Here is a 20961-nt window from a genome sequence, read left to right on the forward strand (position 1 = left end):
CATTTACAGATCGAGATCGACCATCGACCAGAGATAGAAAGCTCGGATCGATACAAACTGTTTGCCTGCCCTAGTTGTGCCGCTGGCTGCGCTGTTCAGTGGTGAGTTCAAGTGAGGCCAGTCCAGCTGGCCGGGTAGAGAACCACCCAACCTGATAAAGTGTATTGTTATTACACTACACCGGATTTCCATAGGTCTCCGTTTTTGCCACCATCCCCTCACTACAGACAGAGACATGGCAGAGTCGGAATTCCGCGAAATGAAATTACGCGCATGTGCACTGTGTTCCGACATCAAATTTCCACGAAACGAAAACGAAAGAGTCTGCTGTAGCAGCTGTTGCCGACACCCGGGGACCGGACACAAAGTGGATTCAGCCCACAATATCTGGCGTAGGATTTAAACAAGGATAACTGAAAATGGGTGCTTCAAAATCAAAGGTAAGCTCACATGTCATGCAGCCTCTATAAGTCCGTGGCTGCTGCTTCATACTCCAGTTTCGACAATCAGTGTAGGCTTAGCCTAATTACCATACCCACATTTGTATGGGGTGAGAACACCGCCAAAATTATCTTGAAATCTTTATTTAAACTTATCTCATCATTAAAGATTTCAAGATAATTTTGGCGGTGTTCTCACCCCATACATTTCACACACAACTTGTTCTGTAGATTTGTCCGTTCGACACAATGTTCATATTTATCTCAATTTGAAGTTTCTCAAGTCCGAAAGGTAACGAAGCACCCTGACCCCTCTTATGTCCAGTTGAGACAAATCCTTCCAGGAATCCCAACAAATCCGACGACGGAAGGCCTAGGCTGCATTCGCAAATAAAGGGGGGGGGGGGGGGGGGGGGAGCTGGAGGAATCGTGATTGGAATATGTTGTCCCGCATTCTTGCGTACTGCGAGTCACCTCGGTGCACTCATGGACCAACTGTGTTGGGTGTAGTCTACAAGTACAATATGTGTCTGACGATGACCTTCGTTTTGCATAATTATTTTGAGGATTTCACTTACATGCTTTCAGAGCTAGCTATGATTCAAAGTAATTAAAACGCTGCATTTGATATCATAAGTTGCTTGACTTTTGCCCGTCTGAACTCTAATTGATAGCAGATATGGTACACTACTACAAATGCCTGAAATTCCAGCATAGTGACACGTTCCTGTTAGCTTGAATTTTATTCAGTGCAACTAATTTGTTACAAAATAATGCAAAATTGTATAGACAACTGACGCATGTTGTCCCCAAAATGTGCAAAATGTCGCCCAAAGTAAGCAGTAATGGGATACAGTGTCCCCTGATTTAAAATTCCCAGCTGCAACACTGAAACAAGAGAGAAGTTTCTGTGAGCATATTTAAATATTCTTATAAAGAGTTTGTTCATGTTACATGGACAACTCATTTTCTTTTTATCAAAAGAGCAATTTAGCAGGCATATATATTTTCATATTATTGTATTATTTAAATTGTACACTTTTATCTAATTTTAATAGTTGCATACAGCCATGGATGAGTTTTATGCCAATGATGTAGAGATTTCCGAGAGCCGTATGGAAAGAGCAAAGACCGTGGTTGAGAAAATTGAGCGCACTTTGAAACCCAAACTTACAACATTGCTGAGAGAAAGGTACAAAGTGGCCTTGGACCAGAACTGGAAGTATACCGGAAGTTCGTATGAAGATCTCAAAGTCTGTAAACCAGATGAATTTGATATCATGCTGCCCTTTGATATGAGCCATCACCTCAAAAGGTCAAGTTGGGGACTTTCCCTTCTATTTTCCCTTTTTGGATCATCTTCCAGCGAGGATAAAACAGCATATAGATTTTGTGTTCAGCGGAAGAAAGTTCTCCATTTTCTGAAATGAGAGGAGATGGCTATATATTGCATTCACAAAAAGTTATGAATGGTTTCCATAGTGTTCTGCAGAGAGCTGTAAATTCAATTGGTTTTGATGACATGGAAGTGTGGATTGGAAAAGATGGGCCAGCCATGAAAGTCATGGCAAAGTACAGAGACACTGATTACAGTCAACAGCACTTGAAGATTGATTTGGTCCCAGCTGTCAAGGACGGAGACAGGTAAACCAGAAATACTACGGTATTATGAAAGTTTTCAAATGGAGAAATTTCCAACCGCTCATTTTGACTGCAAATGCTAATCATGAGGTAATTAAATCAGTTATGAAATTATTTGCCTAATTTTGGCTTTTCCTCTAAGCTGAGAGACAAATTAAATACATTTAAATGCATACAAGGTTGACAAGGCAATCTGGAACCCGGGGTTTAAAGTACAAGTTCATTATGAATTACTGGTGATCTGTTGCAATAAAAGATATGATGGTCAGAGACTTACAGCATATTGTGAATCTAATACAGCTCTATAAATTGCTCCATACAATTTTTGCCATTCACAACATATACCGGTAGCTTAAATTGGAATACAGAAACAAAAAAAACATGTTTGAGATTGGCGGGGATTTCCAGGCTGTCTGAGTACTGGTACCTTCCATGCAAACCCTAATTTATTTGGTAGTTGTACTGAAAATTGTCCTGCAAGATTATTAAGCGGCTTCTTAGGGATCCTCAGCTCATTTTGATCTGTGCTAGTTGCAAACATATTAGGGTGCTTTGTAAATGCAAAACTCTGCATAAGTCATCAGCTGGAGACTTCTTAACCAACTTTAAACACTAATGTAAAATTCACTTGTTGTGTTTCAGGTACTATGTTGCTAAGCCAAACAAGTATGACACTTCAGAGGGCGCCATTGGAAAATGGAGAGTGTCCTTCTCTGATCAAGAGAAGGCAAAAATTTATAGAGCTGGTGAAGAGAAAAGGAAGGTTCTAAAGATAGCAAAAGCATTTTGTAAGAAAGATGCGCCATTGGCAAGATTAGATTCCTATTATTTAAAGACAGTGTTTCTCCATATGCTGGATAAATATCCAGGATACTGGACAGACACTGGTGATTATTTAACCACATTTCTGAATGACCTACTCCAATATCTGCAAAATGGAAATTTACCGATGTACTTCATGCAAAGTCACAACCTAATTGACCATTTTGTCCAAAATACTGTTCTCCATGAAAACATCACACGGCGATTGCAAGGCATTATCAGGAAGGGTGAGGACGAGTTCATCAGAATTTCACAACGTTGATAGAATTACATCAGAAAAGAATGACCCTGGGAACAGAATTTTACATTCCTAAAACCTGACACTTCTCTGCCACTCTGCATCTTCTGTGAACAAGTTTGTAGAATTTAGAGGTAATTAGGATTGTGAAGCCTTGATGTTATTTTTTAATCTCAGAAGAGAAGGGTTTAAGTGACTTCAGCGAAGAATACACAAAAGCTTCTTACAAGTCTTTGGCCAGCATATTTCCCTAAATACAGAAAACAATTGATGACATAGTCCTCATCAATAACAGCTTACTGGAAAACTCAGCCAGGGACGAGATGACCCAAGACATCCAGGGCCTCTTGTGCCAATGATCGGAAAATTGGGCTTACAAATATTGACTTAGGGAGATGGGTTGTCTGAAATTCGTCTTGGTCGACTGAGGCCAGGAGGGATTTTCCGGTCAGCCACCAATAACTAGGCATTAATGAATAGTTGTTGACAAGTCATGATGAATAGTTGTTGACAAGTCATGATCAACTTTATGCTAGTATGCCAGTACATAAACTTAACTCTCTTTGCAAACTTTAATACATTTACTCAAAGCAGCCATCTTTAATTGTATTGTGAAACAAATAGACATGTACATGTGAGCCACGGTGCATTGTGTGTTTTTTCACAGCAGTGTAGGTGTGATATGGTTTAGAACTTCAGATATTTCTTTAAAAATTATGCCTTTTGTCCTATCGAGTGTGACGCAAAATAAATGACAAGCTTGTGTACCAGAATTGTAATTGATTTTGCCAAGTTGGAACAAAATGAAAATGGACCTTTCTGTGGAGGTACTCTGAACATTAAAAAATTTGTAAATTGCCTCCAGGCAGCCTTTGTGGATTTTATGCAGTGCTTGATGACATCATACATTTTATACTATCATACCTGCATCTCTCTTTGAAAACAGATGCTCAGGACATCAGTTTGCTTCATTACATCATCTGGTGAGGGGAATTGATGTGTATGTGTTATTAGGTGTTTCGTATGGGCCAAGTTTGAATGCAATGAAATCATGGCAAAACAGCAGCCATGAATCCATGTTCGTCATATCACTGAAGAAGAAGTTTCTTGTGTATACACATGTGCTATGCATTGTATTTGTGCCTAGTTTGAATGAAATCGGACATAGAATGTCTGAGTAATGGCTTTAGATATGAATATGAAAAATATTTATAAGAATATGACAAAATGTCTGCCAGGTACTATGGACATATTGGATGGTATAATGAGGCAGACTGATGTGTCTGCATACTTCATGAAATATTGTCTGTTAAATGTACCAAGTTTGAATAAAATACTTCAAATCGGTTATCAGAATCCATGAGCTCCTTGAAAGTCGTTGAATTTTAAATCCTTGTTAAAAGTCATGGAAAAGTCCTTAAAAACAAAATGCAGTCTTCAAAAGCACTTGAACAGGATAATCTACAAACAATGTTAAATATCGACAGGTTGATCAGTAGTGATATCATAACAATGGTTTGTCAAATGGTGTTTAATGTGAATGATGCATTTTACAAATCAAGTCTGAAAAGGTATATTTTGGACCTCTAAAATTCCTTGACAATTGTAAATAAAGTCCTGGAATGTTAGCTGACGTTGAGTGTATAGACCCTTGTTATGTCATAGAAAACGAGTCTGGAAAAACATGAGCAAATCCATGAGGCCCCTCCAAAGGAATGCAGCAGAATGGCAGGCAGAGTAACAATTTTTAGCTACACTATGAATGTTGACATCTCATCGTAGTAGTCGTGCTGTTGAAAAGTGTTAATTGCTCTCCTACGAACTTTAACAACGCCACAATACCTCCTTTATATTTAGCCTAACTGAATGTGTTTTCAACTTCCTTTGACCAGGCAGGACTATGGTGAATGTTAGCTGCAATGCTTGCATCAAGTATAGCATTGGTCATTTCGACCTTTTGAGTCAGTGGCTTCTCAGTTTTTCTGTTGTAGGCACACAACACGTTTTTAAAACCTCAGTACAGTTCAGCAGTAATATCCTTATTGTTGGTCACTTGAAATTTGGACCGTTAGTTCTGTGGGGCCAACATTTAACATGACAAAAAAGAGTGGCATTCGTAGTTATCTTGTTATCTGCAAGCTCAGTTTCTATTGACAGGTAGATTTACGATAAGAAACCATGGTGAACATTAGTTGATGCACGAAATAATGATTTAAAAAAAACCCCTTAAAGTTGACGTTTATCTAGCATGCTTTTTCATTTTAAATTCAAAGAATTTTAAATCTGTTTTTATGAGTAATTTTCAATATTGCAACATTCAGCTATACGGCACCTAACACTTTTGAGAAATTTGAAAATATGAAAATCCAATTATCCCAAATTAGTTCGTATCGTGTTCTCCGTCGTCCGATGCAAAACTTATGTCTACCCTAGAGAAGACAGATGCCTATCGAAGATTAAACGAGTTTCAAAATGGGGTGGTCTAAAAACTAATGTCACGTCAAAGTTTACTCCTCGGGAGGCCACTGCCGCTGATGTGTGACACTGGGAACACACAAACTAGTCGAAGAAATGAGTTCGTGCTAGTGACAGTATATGAACCCTAAATCATAATTATATTGGCAGTGAATTTTGTTTGCTTCTTTACCTAATTCACTTCGTCGACCGGTGGAATTTTTATGATGTAATTATCGTGGCATATCCAACGAATTGTTCTTTACGTTTTCATCTTTAATAGCAATGAAATATTGCATTTCATACATGTTAAGTGATAAACCACTTTTATACAAAGTGTAACGTGTCAAAAACGGAACACACATCTTTCGTATTGCAAAAACGGCAGCAAATGACAAAATTCATTAATAATACGATGGTTTCAATCGTGTTCGAACTCACAACGAACAAACAAATATCAAATACAAACAAATATCAAACACTAAGTTTCCAACATATAAAATATCCTAAACAAGCGACAATTTTATGCGTTAACTGTGCAAATACAACAAATAATATGAAAAAATATGAAAATGATAACAAATCTGCACAAGAAACACGACAATGCAAAGAAAAATAAGGACAGGCATAAAGCAATCAAGGCAGAGGCATAAATTCAATGAAAGAAGGAAAATGCGCAAAAGACTTTCAAATCATTACAAGAGAACATTATAAATTAATCAGTTCCTGCATAGCATTATCATCCTAACGTTTATATGGAACACTGCATCCCTTTCGCGCAACTTGTTCTCGTGAAGTACATGCTATAAGTAGTGCTTCTCATGCTGGACGTGCTGGGTTCGAGCCCGGTAGCGGTATTGGTTTGTTGTGTAAAAATGTGTAACTAAAAAACTTACACTTCTCTCTTAATCAATCGTTGCTTCCACATAGGTATCAGTGTGGCTGAAGACGACGTGGATACGGTAATATGATACTACAAAAAGAGGAGGCAAAGTAGTGAAGATTGCAAAAATTGGGACCCTTCCTTTCAATCATTTCACCCTTAAGTTTCCACGCCCCCATTCCTAACTCTTGACCCAAAATAATTTATCTCCCCTTTTAGAATGTAACCTTTGACCTCATTTCAATACGTACGCACATCTTTGACGTCATGAGCTTGTGGCTATACCACTTGCAAAATGATGCCCCACAAACTAGTAAGCTTCTTTATGGTTTATTTTAGGAATTACACTATCCACCTTTCAATATATTGCATTGTTAAATTTTCCCAATCAACTTCGTTGACGTTTTCAGCTATTTCAGTTTTTGTTGGTTCTTTCTTTAGAGTTGTCACATTTTTTGCTCACGTGTTTACACACGTGGGCATATGTCGCAGCGATGTCTGTCTGTCTGTCTGTCTGTCTGTCTGTGTGTCTGTCTGTCTGTCTGTTAGTCCGATATCTCAAAAACGGCTTATCAGATCAGAATCAAATCTGGTGCATAGATTCAGTTAGCAAATGGCAAGAACTGATTAGTTTTTGGTGGGCGCGGCTTGCATACTTTTTGCTCATTTGCATAATTAATGATTTTAGAAAAAACGGATATACATTAAAGACGACTACACACAATTTGATGAGATTTGCTACAAATGTTGATCACACCAAGATATATCAGCAGTGGGAACCATTAAGGGGTGACATGAAAGATAGTTGCTAATTTGCATATTGAATAATTTTCCTAATTAGGGATATATGTCTGATTTGACTCAATCAAAATCGACCAAACTTGGCATGTATATTAAAGATACTATGATTTAACATTATTGAAAGTCATTAAGCGTTTTAACAGCAGCCAATTCCTAATTTACATATTTAATGAACTTTGCTAATTAGGGATATATATTTGAATTGACTGCACCAAAGTTGATGAATCTTTCTACATGTATTGAAGCTACTATGATACAACATTTTTGAAAGTCATTAAGCATTTTTCCTTCAGCCAATTCCAAATTTGCATATTTAATAAACTTTCCCAATTAGGGATATATATCTGAATTAACTTGATTGTAGTTGTTGAAACTTGCTATATACATCAAAGATACTGTGATATAACATTATTGAAAGTCAAAAGACATATTTTTACTTCAGCCAATTCCTAATTTGCATATTAGATGAATTTTCATAATTTGGGATATTTATCTGAATTGACTTGATCAAAATTGATGAAACTTGCTATGTACATTAAAGACACTATAATACAATATTATTGAAAGTCATTAAGCATTTTCTCTTCAGCCAATTCCTAATTTGCATATTTAATGAACTTTCCTAATTAGGGATATATATCTGAATCGACTTGACCGAAGTTGACAGAAGTTGCTACTTTTATTGCATATACCATGATACAACATTATTGAAAATCATTAAGCATTTTTACTTAAGCCAATTCCTAATTTACATATTCAATGAACTTTGCTTATTAGGGATATATACCGAGATTTACTTGATCAAAGTTGGCAAAACATGCTATGTACTTTGATGATTATACCAGGTTAAAACAATATCAAAAGTCATTTCACATTTTCATGTCAGCTAATTTATAATTTGCATACCTAATGAGCTTTCACAGCTCGGCATATATGGCTTGAAGGACTTGGCCAATGGTAATTACACTTGCTATATAAAGTGGTGATACAATGACAGCAGTCAAAGAACTTTAATATTTTTATTTCAGGTAATTACATATTTGTATACTTCATGACCTTTTAGAATTAATCGGCGGTGATTATTGTTCATTATGTTGATCATAATACTTTCAATGAAGTTGCAAACATGTGGCAAAGGTTCAAATTTACACATAACTGCAATATATACGTGAGCATTTCAGTTCATATCTGGTTACCATTGTGTCTTGAAAGCCTCTGATGAAGGTCGTCCGTATACGTCGGAGACGTAAGAGAAAGGACATCTATTTAATAATAGCAGATGGGTCTTGTCAACTACTTTTCACACCTCATGTATCCACTGTCTACAAGTACCCGCTGCAAATTCCACATGTGGATTGTGGTTGGACTGACCCCCTTGATATTCACCACTATCATTTTAATATGTGTGTAGTTTTACTTGACATCTAAATAAAATTTGTTCTTACTTTGCAAGTGATATTGCTAAGCCTGGCTGAGATGCAGCAAACTTATATTTTTTATATATTTTTCAGGCTACATAAAACCCTTCAATCTACATAAGGAATTAACAAAATAATTGAAGACTATCGCTTGTTCAGATATGACTGGCAACTCCTTTATCTTCACATTATTGACGGTGACAACATTTATACATTTATACAATATGATTGGTTTACAGTAATCCAACAAAATGTTGCTTATATGGTGCTTTACGATTTAATTACACACTAACGTCAATGGTAAGAGATAACAATTGTGCTTGAGTAATGAAACTTCAAATACAGATTGCGGAAACAAAAGTTACAAACAGATACAGTGATAATGTATCTAATGATGTAATATTTTAAATATAATGACAATGTCACTTTAGTATGTAGTTGTGCATCCCACCTACACTTGAAGATGGGATTTTTCTCTCTGAAACAATAATCCAAATTATGGGAAAAGACCATATCACTAAGGGATTTTGTTATAATTAAAATCATGATCATAATTAGTATTTTAAATACATGTGAGCGCAATACCCCACAACAATTCGAATTTGAACGTTGGACAGCATAACAACACGGAAGTAACTCCAAAGTTTCGAGATGTTTTGGAGAAGTTTTTATTGTGGAAGATAACTGGATAACAACTAACATATGCAAGTGTCTTCATATTTTCGACACGTTTTGAGGAAGTAAAACCTAGGCCTACACAGTCAATTTGAATTTACAGAGATGCTTGTTAAATATATTACACGATACTTTAAAGGTAATTGATAGCATGCACATTTATGCCTTAATAACCAAAAATACCCACTTGAAAAGATATAAACGTACTTCAAACAAATATGAGTATGAAATTATTAGTAAGCGAATACTTGAAATATAACTACAAGGGCCACACAAAATTGCATATCAAAATTCAATAATCTTCAAATATATCTTACAGCAGAATGCACAAATGCAAGTTCCACAGCTTTTATCATAAAGTTTAATTCTAAGTCACTGGTGGATTTAATATTGTTTTGATGAAGAATTTATACCACAAATGTTTACAACGATATTAAAAACAATTGACAGGAATAAAAAGCTGTCAGTTACAGTTTATTAATGTAACGAAGGATAGATGCCTTGCTAACAGCCGCTTGTGTTTCAAAATCTTAATTCATTAAATAAATGCCAAGCTTTAAACACTTACAATATCCCTATGTCAATATCAATATTTCATATATGTGCTATCGGACAAGAGGTAAACAAAATCATGAACACGATTGGAATTAATTTTTGAATAATTCGAGAGCATGATAATGTTGTTTTAATCTGAAAATGTAAGCTCATCTCCTTCAATTTGTTTGCAATACACCTACTATTACTGCCATTCAGGGTCAGAAAACATTGACGTCAAGATCAAAATATTCAAGCCATAACTACCGATAATCATATGATTATTGATTGCTTATCTAAAACAGAAATGCATGCAAGAACTTATCTTTTACTCTCCGTGATTCATTCATACAATTATTTTGAGAGACAAGGGTTGAAATATGAGAAAGTATATTCTGTTCTTTGTTCCCAATTTTTATAAAAAGAAGGGCAACTGAACATGTGTTCACTCACGTATCTTTATCCTAGGCCAGAATACAAGTATTACCATATTCTGTAGTTGTTTGAATGTCTGTAGTTGAAATATGATATGTAGTGTACGCCTTGTCTCCAGATAAAACAACAACAAATGTGTCAAACCAACATTGTGGTGGCGTGATCTTTTCAAGTAACGATGCAGGACAATTCACCTCCTTCAATACATTGTGCTCTACCAACAGGGCACTAAAGGTATCATCTATCATACCCCCAGGCAAAAATGCCAAAAAGCTCACTACCTTTCCCTTTTAGCAAATTCCACTCTGTCAATATACTTCTTTACTGCTGTAATTGTCTTCAGATTCCAACGTCTTTCCAAAATGTCTTGTTCACGACCGAATGGTTTGCTTCCCGGACTAAAACTGTATTACAATAAAAAATATAAAAAAGCTCTATCAGCTGATAGATAATGATAAAGCACAACTCCGACCTTTACCTACAGAACGATTTCTAATAGTGATGGCAGTGACGTGCCAAATGTGTTCGGAACACACTGGATTACAGTTGTATCATTTTTATATGTCCGTATTATGAGTATGATTAAATAAAATAATAAAATAATAAAGAAGTAAGAAGCTCATGGCTTTACATACTAAACATAATTTAACCTGTGAAAAGTTTAGTCTAATACATAAAGATCAGATCTGGTAATGACTTCTCAAACTTTGAAAACGGGCCTCAAATCCGTACACTGTCCCACTGATAAGCATAGCCAGCATTTTGCCAATGAGCCGGGCCAAACACAAAACTGCCTACGTGTCTCTGGAGGCTAATGTGGAATGTTCCATTATGGAAATCTACACAGATGGAGGGGGCTGTGTGTAAGCTTTAAATGAAGGGTCAAAATCGACACGGCCGAAAACTGTATAAATGGCATCAAATAAAATAGACTTTTGACACGAAATTTTACCAAAATCAACATTTTGATCTAGTATTGTCGCCTTTAAATATAATGACCAACTATCATTTGTTCATTTGAAACTAATTTGTCCATGTTTGGAGCGAACGCAAAAGTTGGAACCGTCCTGTTTTTTGACAAATTATACACAAAATCTATACCTGCCCTGGTCTGACCAAGCGAACTACGCGCATCAGTGTGTAACCAGTATTACAATTGGGTGTTTTGAATGTATTGTTTGTGCAATGCGCTGAGATCCAACTAATGTATAAAGCATGTAACAATTCTGTTTTATTCTTTCTAATACTGATAGTGAATTAATATTATCATTGACTATGTAGGCGTCCCGACTATGCATCTTCAGATGGCAATTAAATTTCTAATCTTCAACTCTGGCACAACACCAAGGGATGAGGCCTATATAACATTATAACAACATAAAACGCTTACCGTACAGCTCCTTTTGATGGCGAACCAAATAAGCCTTGAGATTGGTAGTCAGGAATGTTAGTTCGAGTATGGCGTTCGATTTCCCTGTCCCTGTAAGAAAAGTGTTAAATCGACTTATTCCCAGTATTGAAATCACTTATGAAAATGTGAATTAATTTTGTAAGATTCATGAAACACAACAAACTTATGAATGTAAATCGAATATAGTTCAGTAATGCTTTTATAGAGAAAATTTGGTCGAGTATTTCTCTCAGCAATGGCAAGGTTAAAGATCATCAGGAACTAATCTCTTTTTTAATGATGAACACCATGTGCAAGTAGGATACAACAACATGTATCCAGTTGTTGCATTCATTTTGAGTAGATTTCGTTTAATATGTGCCCGCATTTATTACTCAACATGGCTACAAATCAGGGAAGAATAGAAAGCTCTGTTTTTGAGTTACTGCACTTTTTTGTTATTTAGCTCTTATTAAACCACTCTTATGCAGCAAAACTTGATACCATGCGTGTCATGGTAAATATCAAGAAGGTATATTTGGGGGTGATTTCCAATTACATGTTAGTCTCAGTGATACTTTCTTCTCATGCTTAACACTGCGGCGACGGCTTCCTTTCTACTAAGATTTGCTGTGACCCTGATGCCCCATCGGATCTCCGAGAACGCCTGGTATATATCAACAACCGGACGATCTGTTCTCTCGAGAACGATCCACGAAATATAGGGCAAAGTGAGAAAATGCCTCAAGGTGTGTGGCAAACTAGGGTGTCTGTTATTTACACATGAAAGAGAAAATGCATTTCATGAATTTCTTATCTAAATAGAATCATGAAATACATAGAAATATAAAGTGCAAGCGAATGTTATTTGTCACCGGCGGTGTTTACTGTTTCTCTGCCTAGGAAACATACACTGTAAGAAAACTTAAGTAATTTTAGATGGCAGTCATCTGTTGTCGCTGACGTCAAAAATGCGTTCGTAAGCTCATCTCTTTCTCGCTTGTATATTTCAGGCAGTGAAAAGCCACGATGCAACAGGAAATAGAGCGTAGATGGGAATACTACGAAACGAGTATTACCGGTGGTACCGTGAACAGACCAACGAACTGGTAATTCCGATATTTTACCTTCAGGAGTTCATCGGTCTAGAGCCAGTGACGATACACCCGCTGCCAGACGATGGCTTTTGCAAATATTGGACGAGGATCTGATAAGATTCATTACCCGATGCACTAATCGTTAGGCTAGACAGAGGAGAAGGGCAAATGAGAGGGAACGATCGGCCTAGACACCACGACAGTTGTCGAAATGAGAGCATCCATTTGAGTGATGAGACTATTCGGAATTTGCTGGCAACCTGAAATCCAGCTGCATTCGTCAGACCATGTTTGCTTCGGTCATAATTTCGTCAAGAGAACGTTTTTTACTTCCAGCTACAGTGCGATATTTATCTCTTTTAAATGTAAACAACGAACACCCTAGTTTGCCAAACATTGAGGCATTACTCACTTTGCCCTATATTATTAATTTAAAGGAGGCACAGTGGACCAATGGTTAGGGTAACAGACTTAATTACTATTAGGGGATGGTGAGTTCGAGACCCGGTTCAAGTCCCGTTAGATCCTGAGTTGCGGATTCACTGTCGGAGAACGGTGAATTCGAGACTCTAGCTCGGTGTTGTGCCCTTGAGCAAGCACTTACTCTTCAGTGCTTCATTGGGGTAGTGGGTTACGGGTACCGCATCCTGTAATTGGCTAGCACCCGTTGGATGATGGACTAAATAAAATTTAAAAATAAAAATTTAAAATTTAAAATTTATACTGCAGCACACAGCCCTACTGTGCTCGTAACAACGCAATGTATACAGCCAAAAAAATGACTGAGAAATGGGAAAGAATTTTGAAAGTACGAAATGTCATTCATCGAGTGAATGCAAACAGCAGAATGCACCAGCGCCCGATGTGCGAACTGGCAATCGACAAAGGAGTCATTCCCCACGGGGCCGCATAAAGAATGTTCTCTACAATCCAGCAAAACCGCATAGATATGGCATGAGAGTTTACACTCTCAGTGAGTCCACCAAGGGTTATGTCTTCAACGGCGTTTTCAATGCGTCACTGATAACGGTCATCACCCTCTCGATCCAGCTGCTGCAGACGACCCCAGAGGTTTTTTTTTATTTGGCTTTATTTAATGAGGGTAGCCTGGTAAACTGGTATCTCCCCACCACAAAAACAATTTTCAAAAGTGAAAATACAAATAACCACATATAACAACTGCGACATTTAACAGGAAAAACAAGAAAAATTTAAATTCTTCCCAATATTGTTTTAAATAATTGCTTTTAAAAGAGACAAGTGTCTCAGAAGATTTGACTTCTGTTTTCAACTTATTCCATTCCATAGCTCCCTGTACTGACCATGTGTTTTTAAAAACATTCAGTTTGGCTCTAGGGATATCAAGCTTATTTTGGGAGCTAGCTCTGGTCACACGGCTATGACACTGTTGACATATTGAAGCATTTCCGTCATATACAATGGGGCTATACCTTTCAAGGATTTAAAAACTAAGCACATATTTTGTATAAAATTCTATCAGGTAAAGGCATAATACGTAATGATCTAAAAAGTCCATTGGTCGGATAATTATACTTATTGCCCATCATAACACACACTGTGCGTTTCTGTAATTTGAATAACTTATTTATATTTACACTAGTTCCCCATGCACTACAACAATAGTCCAAATGGGGAAGTATATATGCATTATAATATGTTCGTCTAGTACTTAATGGTAAATACCGTATTATACGTCTGAGTAGAGCTATACGTGAATTACCTTTTTATAAATTGAATCAGTATTTGATTTCCAGTTCAAGTGTTGATCTACCACTATTCCCAGAAGTCTTTCTTCATTTACAGACTCTAAAATATTCTGACCAAGTTTACAATGAAGAACATTTCTTGGTAGACGTGACAATCTCTGATGTGTGGTCATAAGCATGGTCTTTCTTTTACCTGTATTTATAACCATTCTATTTTGCATACACCAATGTCTTACTGATTCAAGATCATCATTGAGTGTTTTTTTTCAATTTCTGCCTGGTTCTTTCCTTTTGCCATGATTGTAGAATCATCGGCATACATTTCAATGGTGTTGTTGACAGCTAAAGGTAAATCATTAATAAACAATATGAAAAAAGGGGTCCAAGTATGCTACCTTGAGGAACCCCAGTAGATATCGGTAAAGCATCAGAAATTTGAACTTCAAAACACACATCTTGTTTCCTATTTGAGAGATATGAATGAAACCAGTTTATGGATGTTATATCACAATTATAGATTTCAAGCTTTTTAAGAAGCACATCATGGTTCACCAGGTCAAAAGCTTTGCGTAAATCTATAAAAAATTACACCATTTAGATCAGCATTATCCATAGTCTGAGACCAGGTTTGAACCACTTTACATAAAACTGTCTCATATGAGAAACCTTTTCGAAAACCTGACTGTGATTCATTAACCATATGTTTTAAGAACCCGTATAAATGACTATGAACATACTTCTCAAATATCTTTGAAAGGACCGGGAGTACTGAAACAGGCCTGTAGTTTCCACGATCTTGTAAGGATCCAGACTTGTGCAAAGGGGTAACCTTTGCTCCCTTCCACACATCTGGAAACACACCTGTTTTTAAGCTTAAGTTATAGATGTAGCATAAAGATCTAGCTATAGCGTTCGATGATAATTTAAGAATCTTAGGACTTATCTGATCAAGTCCAGTAGCTTTAGCTGTATTTAAACTTGATAATTCTTTTAACACAAATTCCTCGCTAACTGGAAGGATTTTAAAACTCACATCTGTACCCAAAGTGTCATGAACATGATTCTAAGTTTTGTAAAATTTGTTTCTGAATCTGTAAAATCTGTAGTAAACTGATTCACTATATCTGTGAAAAACTTATTGAAGGAATTTGCTATTACCATTGGATCTGTAATATCTGATCCCTCTACTTTCAATGAAGCGGGGCAAGTGTTTGGCTTTGTGGGCACCAGATCAGACATGTACTTCCATAGCTCTTTAGTATTTGTATTGTTTTCCTCTATGAGCGATCGGTAGTAATCAATGTTAGCCTTTTTAACCATTTTATTAACTTTCTGTCTCCAGATTTTATATTCAGTATGATTTTCCATGCCTTAAATCTATCTCTAGTGTCAATGGTATTCAAAATATCATCAGACAACCATTCTGGTTGCACTGTTTTCTTGACACGTTTTTCTCGCCACGGAGCATATTTATCCAACACACCAATATACATTTCATACCAACTTTCTAAATAATCATTTGGGTCATCGAACACTTCCAAACTGACCATGGGAGCTCATCAAGCTCCCTGATAAAATTTGTTTCATCAAAATTTTTGTAGCAGCGATATTTAATTGATTGAAGTATCTTTTCAGGCTACATTTCTTTTCCTGATTATGATGGTAGGATAATGATCGCTCATTCCTAAAATAGGTATGTTGATGCAACAAACATACTCAGCATTACTTACATAAATATGATCTAACATTGATGCTGAATGATCAGTTACTCTGGTTGGTTGGGTAATAAGTTGATCCAACTGAAAAGATGACATAAGTTCACGAAAATCACAGTGTTGACCCTCTTCCAGTAGGTTAACATTAAAATCCCAAGAATGATCAATTCTTTATTTTCGGCATAAACTTTTTCGAGTAAAATCTCAAATTTTGGGATCCACCATGATAATATTTGGAACTGTGGCCTATACACCACCCCAATAATAATTCCCGGTGAATTTGGATATGTTACTTCTATCCATAACGTCTCTAATTCTGGTTCATGAAAGTCGTCTCTAATCTTGTGAGGTATTGTTGTCTGAATGTAGGCAGCAACCCAACCACGCTGTTTACCTATTTGCCGATCTTTCCGCAAAGTAGGATTATATCCTGGAATCAATAAGCTGGCATTACTAATCGTTCAACAAGGATTCTGATATACACATGATGTCAACGTCTCTCTCAGGGTTGTCCAGATACCCATGTTTTAATTGGTCAAGCTTTCCCTCGTGCAAGCCTTGCACATTCAAATGGCAGATCTTTAATCCACATGGCAGTTTCCTTGCAAGTCCCGATTGGTTATCATCATTTGTATTGCTGTAATATTTATGAGCGCCAGCATTGGATAACAATGGTAGTTGCACAACAGTTATCAGGGGAAACAAGCATGGGCAAGTTGTTAACTGGCTGATTCGACCTTACTATGAGTTGGACATCATGTCATTATGGACTCATATTACACTTCTGCCCCGTTGTTTTTTTTCATAATGACGTGCACAATATTGCTGCCACAGGAACCTGCAAGATGAATACCTTAGGTTTACCCGATGAAATAAAAAATGCCGAGAACTATGATTCACACGTTGTACCGCCTGATACTGACGACAGAGAGCGATGGCAACGTGGTAGTTTCTCAGTATTTAAAGACAGCAGAATGACAGTGTGAGCCTGGAAAGACACAAAAATGGTGAAATTTATGAGTACGGCAGTCAGTGCACATAGACCGAACGGAAAGCAACTGAGGCGTCGGTGTTTTGAACAAATTGCAATAATATGCCGGAACGTTGCCGTAATGTATAATCAGTACTTCAGAGGTGTGGACTTGATTGATGAACAGCTGGCTTACTACACGCCGGGTCGATCATCGTCACGATGGCATAGATCTGTGTTTTACCATGACCTGAACAAGACAGTCATGAACGCTTTCCACAACGTGGCATCAGTTCATGGATATGGCCAAAGTGGATCGAGATACAGACGTCAGCTCATGTTTCGCACCCAAGTAGCAAAACAGCTGATCGGTAATTTCTCATCACGGCAACGTCCCCAAACAGCAACTAATCTGCTGGCGCCAGGTCTCATTCCTACCAATGTTGAAAGAGTTGGTCATTGAATGGGTCGAAATCCGGATAGAAGATGTGGATGCGTGATGTGTCGACGTGCAGGGCGGATAGTAGGCCGTGGAATTCGTCCTAATCGTGTTCTGTACATTATGAAAGTCCAATGATTGACATATTGAAGCATTCCGTCATATACAATGGGGCTATACCTTTCAAGGATTTAAAAACTAAACACATATTTTTGTATAAAATTCTATCAGGTAAAGGCATAATGTGTTAATGATCTAAAAAGTCCATTGGTCAGATAATTATACTTAGTGCCCATCATAACACGCAAAGCGCGTTTCTGTAATTTGAATAACTTATTTATATTTACACTAGTTCCCCATGCACTACAACAATAGTCCAAATGGGGAAGTATATATGCATTATAATATGTTCGTCTAGTACTTAATGGTAAATACCGTATTATACGTCTAAGTAGAGCTATACGTAAATTAACCTTTTTATAAATTGAATCAGTGTTTGACTTTTAGTTCTAGTGTTGATCTGCCACTATTCCCAGAAGTCTTTCTTCATTTACAGACTCTAAAATATTCTGACCAAGTTTACAATGAAGAACATTTCTTGGTAGACGTGACAATCTCTGATGTGTGGTCATAAGCATGGTCTTTCTTTTACTTGTATTTATAACCATTCTATTTTGCATACACCAATGTCTTACTGATTCAAGATCATCATTCAGTGTTTTTTTCAATTTCTGCCAGGTTCTTTCCTTTTGCCATGATTGTAGAATCATCGGCATACATTTCAATGGTGTTGTTGACAGGTAAAGGTAAATCATTAATAAACAATATGAAAAAAGGGGTCCAAGTATGTACCTTGAGGAACCCCAGTAGATATCGGTAAAGCATTAGAAATTTGAACTTGAAAACACACATCTTGTTTCCTATTTGAGAGATATGAATGAAACCAGTTTATGGATGTTATATCACAATTATAGATTTCAAGCTTTTAAGAAGCACATCATGGTTAACCAGGTCAAAAGCTTTGCGTAAATCTATTAAAATTACACCATTTAGATCAGCATTATCCATAGCCTGAGACCAGGTTTGAACCATTTTACATAAAACTGTCTCACATGAGAAACCTTTTCGAAAACCTGACTGTGATTCATTAAGCATATGTTTTAAGAAGCCGTATAAATGACTATGAACGTATTTCTCAAATATCTTTGAAAGGACTGGGAGTACTGAAACAGGCCTATAGTTTCCACGATCTTATAAGGATCCAGACTTGTGCAAAGGGGTAACCTTTGCTCCCTTCCACACATCTGGAAACACACCTGTTTTTAAGCTTAAGTTATAGATGTAGCATAAAGATCTAGCTATAGCCACAGGTGTCAGGAGTTGCCGGTGTACATGCATAGAAAGAGATTGGAAGGTTTGACACGGTTTTGACCTCCGGAATGAAAATCCAATAAAATACGGGGTTTACAGTCAAATAAAAGATCTACACCAATATCGAAATACCTCTTGCCTTCAACGCTGAAGTTTCAAGAGTGCAAACTAGCATTTAGTATCGATATCGCGCGAAAACTCTCTGGTAGCCCCGTTCATCAGGCTGTTACGTACGGCAGCCATTTTGATGACAACATTCTTCCCCATAGTGCAGTGCGGGTTCATTTGCATTCCACATGAACCTGTGACCCCGCAACCGCTAAATTTAAATCCACTATCAAACGGGCTACAAGTATTGGTTGTACACATCGTCCAGCTTTGCGTTTTGCACAAACTCAAGTCATGGGAAAGTTAACCATTGTCAGTATTGCGTATTTTGGTCTCCATGGCAAGATTTCGACACATCTGCATAGACCACGACTCCTATTCCCGCGATCACGTTTGTTTTGATCGTGCAAAGGTCACGAGTTCATCACTTTTGCACGCTGAACCATGGGTAATTTGTCTCGTTTAAAATGGTGACGTACGTAACACCCTGAGGATGTACGTAACCAGGCCTATATAACATTATAACAACATAAACGCTTACCGTGCAGCTCCTTTTGATGGTGAACCAATGAGCCTTGAGATTGGTGGTCAGGAATGTTAGTTCGAGTATGGCGTTCGATTTCGCTGTCCCTGTAAGAAAAGTGTTGAATCGACTATTCCCAGTATTGAAATCACTTATGAAAATGTAAATTAATTTTGTAAGATTCATGAAACACAACAAACTTATGAATGTAAATCGAATATAGTTCAGTAATGCTTTTATAGAGAAAATTGGGTCGAGTATTCTCTTTTTCAAGTAGGATACAACAACATGTATCCAGTTGTTGCATTCATTTTGAGTAGATTTCGTTTAATATGTGCCCGCATTCTATTACTCAACATGGCTACAAATCAGGGAAGAATAGAAAGCTCTGTTTTTGAGTTACTGCACTTTTTTGTTATTTAGCTCGTATTAAACCACTCTTATGCAGCAAAACTTGATACCATGCGTGTCATGGTAAATATCAAGAAGGTATATTTGGGGGTGATTTCCAATCACATGTTAGTCTCAGTGATACTTTCTTCTCATGCTTAACACTGCAGCGACGGCTTCCTTTCTACTAAGATTTCCTGTGACCTTGCTGCACCGTCGGCTCTCCGCGAACGCCTGGTTTATATCAATAACCGGACGATCTGTTCTCTCGAGAACGATCCACGAAATATAGGGCATAGTGAGAAAATGCTTCAATGTGTGGCAAACTAGGATGTTCGTTATTTACATATGAAAGAGAAAATGCATTTCATGAATTTCTTATCTAAATAGAATCATGAAATACATACGAAATATAAAGTGCAAGTGAATGTTATTTGCCACCGGCGGTGTTACTGTTTCTCTGCCTAGGAAACATACACTGTAAGAAAACTTAAGTAACTTTAGATGGCAGTCATCTGTTGTCGCTGACGTCAAAAATGCGTTCGTAAGCTCATTTCTTTCTCGCTTGTATATTTCAGGCAGTGAAAAGCCACGATGCAACAGGAAATAGAGCGTAGATGGGAATACTACAAAACGAGTATTACGGTGGTACCGTGAACAGACCAACGAACTGGTAATTCGATATTTTACCTTCAGGAGTACATCGGTCTAGAGCCAGTGACGATACACCCGCTGCCAGACGATGGCTTTTGCAAATATTGGACGAGGATCTGATAAGATTCATTACCCGATGCACTAATCGTTAGGCTAGACAGAGGAGAAGGGCAAATGAGAGGGAACGATCGGCCTAGACACCAACGACAGTTGTCGAAATGAGAGCATCCATTTGA

The 20961-nt window shown here is 37.2% G+C and overlaps 1 protein-coding gene and 1 long non-coding RNA gene across 2 annotated transcripts; one reads left to right on the plus strand and one right to left on the minus strand.

Annotated features, from left to right (window-relative positions):
- The first annotated feature begins 239 nt into the window (after positions 1–239).
- LOC139126311 (cyclic GMP-AMP synthase-like receptor 3) lies at positions 240–4496 on the plus strand. Its single transcript, XM_070692384.1, has 3 exons — positions 240–440; positions 1499–2084; positions 2724–4496. The coding sequence occupies exons 2-3, from the start codon at positions 1867–1869 to the stop codon at positions 3163–3165; spliced, it is 660 nt and encodes a 219-aa protein (XP_070548485.1). The 5' UTR covers positions 240–440; positions 1499–1866; the 3' UTR covers positions 3166–4496.
- Positions 4497–9106: 4610 nt separating this feature from the next.
- On the minus strand, positions 9107–19789 carry LOC139126549 (uncharacterized). The gene is made up of 3 exons (XR_011550633.1): positions 19700–19789; positions 11732–11821; positions 9107–10745 (listed from the first exon to the last, which is right to left on the minus strand). It is a non-coding gene; the product is annotated as an uncharacterized lncRNA (long non-coding RNA).
- Between the last annotated feature and the right edge of the window lie 1172 nt (positions 19790–20961).

Source organism: Ptychodera flava (assembly GCF_041260155.1).
Source record: "Ptychodera flava strain L36383 chromosome 3 unlocalized genomic scaffold, AS_Pfla_20210202 Scaffold_27__1_contigs__length_13241970_pilon, whole genome shotgun sequence".
Classification (NCBI taxonomy): domain Eukaryota; kingdom Metazoa; phylum Hemichordata; class Enteropneusta; family Ptychoderidae; genus Ptychodera; species Ptychodera flava.